Source organism: Plasmodium gallinaceum (assembly GCF_900005855.1).
Source record: "Plasmodium gallinaceum strain 8A genome assembly, contig: PGAL8A_v1_10, whole genome shotgun sequence".
NCBI classification, from domain to species: domain Eukaryota; phylum Apicomplexa; class Aconoidasida; order Haemosporida; family Plasmodiidae; genus Plasmodium; species Plasmodium gallinaceum.
The window spans coordinates 609,068-612,624 of NW_021628239.1; the positions used below are offsets into that span (position 1 = coordinate 609,068).

Here is a 3,557-nt window from a genome sequence, read left to right on the forward strand (position 1 = left end):
TTTTTTATTTTTTTTTTTTTTTTTTTTTTTTTTTTTTTTTTTTTTTTTTTTCTAAACATAAATTAATTTTTCAATATATTTTTCAAATGTATTTTTTTATATAAGTTTGATTTAATTATCCTTATAATATTTTATAATAATTTGACATTTTTTTTTTTTTTTTTTTTACACTTTTTTGTTTTCTTCTTTTTTTTATAAAGTTTTTGTGATATATAACTTTTTTTAAAGATGTTCTAAATGATGTTGTATTAATAGTTATTCCCAAACATAAATATTTTTATCTTTTATTTGTTACATCTAGACCTTTTTTAATTTTTTTTTAATATATAATTATCTATAAAAAAAAAAAAAAAAAAAAAAATGAGTGATGAAGATGAAAAAATATACATTTACTCAGATTTATTTTCTAAAAATTTTAGTGAAGATGAAAAAGATAGAACATTTCATAAAGAAAAAAAAGTTTATAGTTCTAATGAATTGAAGAATGGAGAAAATGAATATTCTAAACTTAGAGCTGAAAATTCTACAATATTAAATGATTATTTTGAAAATGAAAATATTAAAAATTTAAATGAGGGTAATATTAATAGTAATGAAAAAAATGATGTTATATTGTTTCCAATAAATAAAAATTATTCAATGAATATATTCGACGGACAATTAGTAGAAAATAAGCATTCTGTAAAATTAACAAAGTCTGGATTTTATTCAATTTTTATAGAAAATAATAATAATGTAATAAAAAAAAATTATGAAAATTAATGAAAACGAAATAAAGTGATATACAATTTCTTTTTATTTAATTTTTTTAATTTTTAATTGGTTATTTATTTTTTTTTATTTTACATTTGACTTCTTTAGTATATATTTAGTAAATATAATTTTATTGATTTTTATTATTTTTTAATAGAGTAAATGGGATAGTATTTATTTTGGATTATCAAAAATTCAAGTAGAGTTAAATTATAAATTGATGATTAAGAAGGATATGATAGAAAAAGAATGTGAAGAAAATAATCAAAATGATAATACGACTGTAAATGATGAAAAAGAAGAAAATTATAATTTAGAAAAAAAATTCATGAATTCATTTTCCAATTTAAATAATGAAATAAACGAAGTGTGCAAATATAATTTAGACCAAACTGAAATATTATTAGAAGATAATTCAGAAAAAAGAAAAAATGATAAATTTAAAGCAAAAAATACTAACTATTATGATAATTTAATATTGAAAAATAAATATGCTTCTATTTTATTTGATACAAACAATAATAGTCCTGAAACGTACACTTGTTCTTTCAAGACAGAGGATCAAATAAGAGTTCCATCAAAAAGGAAAAAAAATGTTTATTTATATAATAAGGAAGAAAATACTATATTAGAATTAACTGTTCGTACATATATGTCATTAGGAATGAGTGTGTTATGTAAATATGGTTTATTATACTGTGGTAAATATAATCAAATTCCTCGAGATCCATATGTACCCTTTAAAAAACCGTACTTTTAAGAAAACAAAAAAATAAAATATAATAAATGAACAAGAAAAAAAAAAAAAAAAAAATTCAAATTTTGATTTTTAATACTTATATATCTTATTTTGTTTTATTTTTTTTTTTTTTTTTTTTTTTTGTAGGGTTTCAATTTTATCATTAGATGGTGGTGGAATATTAACTATATCAACCTTATTAGTGCTAAATAGATTAGAAATTGAAATAAGAAAAGAAATAGGTAGTGACGATATTAATTTAATTGATTGTTTTGATATGGTATGTGGAACAAGTGCAGGAGGATTGATAAGTTTAGCTTTACTAAGAGAAATAGGAGTGCAAGATGTTACAAATCTTTGGCCAAGTACGATGAAAAAAGTATTCGAAGGTAACAGGAATCTTATTTCAGGAATCTTGTTTGAAGGATATGATATAAATAGAGTTAAAAATGTTTTAATGGAACGGATAGGAAATAAATTTATATCTTCTTATAAAAAATTATATTGTTTTGTAACTGCAACAGATGTTAAACATAAACCATATAAATTATTTTTAATAAGAAATTATACTCATAAATATAACTCTATAAATGGAGAATCATATGATGGTATTAATAAAGTGCCATTATGGCTAGCTGCTTGGGCAACCGCTTCGGCTCCTACATATTTAAAAGGTCCTAGTGCAGATGATATAAAAAAATTGGGTATTAAAGTTAAACCAGAAATACATTTAGTTGATGGAGCTTTAAAAGCTAGTAATCCTGCTTTAATTGCATTAGAAGAGTGTGCAAGATTAAATAATAAAAACTTATCAACTTTTATAAAAGAAGATTTGGATACTTTAGTTTCTATTGGAACCGGTCAATTACCAACAAAATTAACACAATCAGCTTCAAGCAGTAAATCAGCATCCACTTTTGAAATTTTAATTAACTCTACTCATTTATTAACAAGAGCAAATGATACACACAGAGAAGTTTTACAATGGTTAGCTGATAGAGAAAATACATACTTTAGATTTAATGTACCAAATATAGGAGATATAGATATAGACAGCCAAGATATCAAAGATTTTGATTTAATTGCTAAAGCAACACAAGATTATTTGTTTGATGAAAAATATTATGAGATTAAAAGATTAGCTAATAAGCTAGCCAATAATTATATACGTTCAAAATATCTGTAAGAATATATGATTGCATAATTACATAAAATAAAAATATTCTTATATTTAAAAAAAAAATATATTAACATGTTAATACAGAACAAACATATATGACAAAATTGTTAAGAAAAAGAAAAAATAAAATTAAAAAAAAAGATAATAGTGATAAATTAAATTACATAATAACATGCTTCTAAACAAAAATAAAAAATTGAATTTTAAATTATATGACTATATGCATAAATTCAGAAAATAGACATATATAAAAAATCAATAAATGCAAAAAATATATATTCACTATAAAAGAAGAATATTGAATTAAAAAAATATAAAAAAATACACAAAGAGATTTATATATATAGTCTATAAAATTAAATGTAAATTGTACTTAAAAACATATATGAGATATTTATAATATTATCATAACATTATTTCATTTATATTTTCAAAATTTATAAAAGGAGTAATTATGTGAATATATAATTAAATATATTTTTATATTTTACCTCTTCATAAAGGAAATATATATATATATATATATAATTATTTTTTGTTTAAAAACTTATTCAAAATTTATAACTTTTTTGAAATTTAAAAAGTATCAATAAAAGATTCTCTCATATTAATACACCATTGATTTTATTTTTGTTTAGTTACCATTTTATAATGAATGAATGTTTATATACCATAAAATATTATACCCCTATATATATATATATTTCTTAAAATATAATTATATTAATTAATATACATTAGTATTCAAATTTTCATGTTTTGCTATATATGTGAAAATGAATACATAAATTATTAATATATAAAAAGATGAAATTATCCTTTTTTTTTTTTTTTTTTTTTTTTTTTTTTATACATATTTACACGTAGAAGTTTCCATTTTCTCAT

The 3,557-nt window shown here is 19.5% G+C and overlaps 1 protein-coding gene across 1 annotated transcript; it reads left to right on the forward strand.

Annotated features, from left to right (window-relative positions):
* Window positions 1–360: 360 nt before the first annotated feature.
* Window positions 361–2,678, forward strand: PGAL8A_00015900 (phospholipase A2, putative; the record flags this gene model as incomplete). Its single annotated transcript, XM_028671561.1, has 3 exons — window positions 361–735; window positions 911–1,503; window positions 1,640–2,678. The coding sequence occupies 3 exons, from the start codon at window positions 361–363 to the stop codon at window positions 2,676–2,678; spliced, it is 2,007 nt and encodes a 668-aa protein (XP_028528201.1).
* Between the last annotated feature and the right edge of the window lie 879 nt (window positions 2,679–3,557).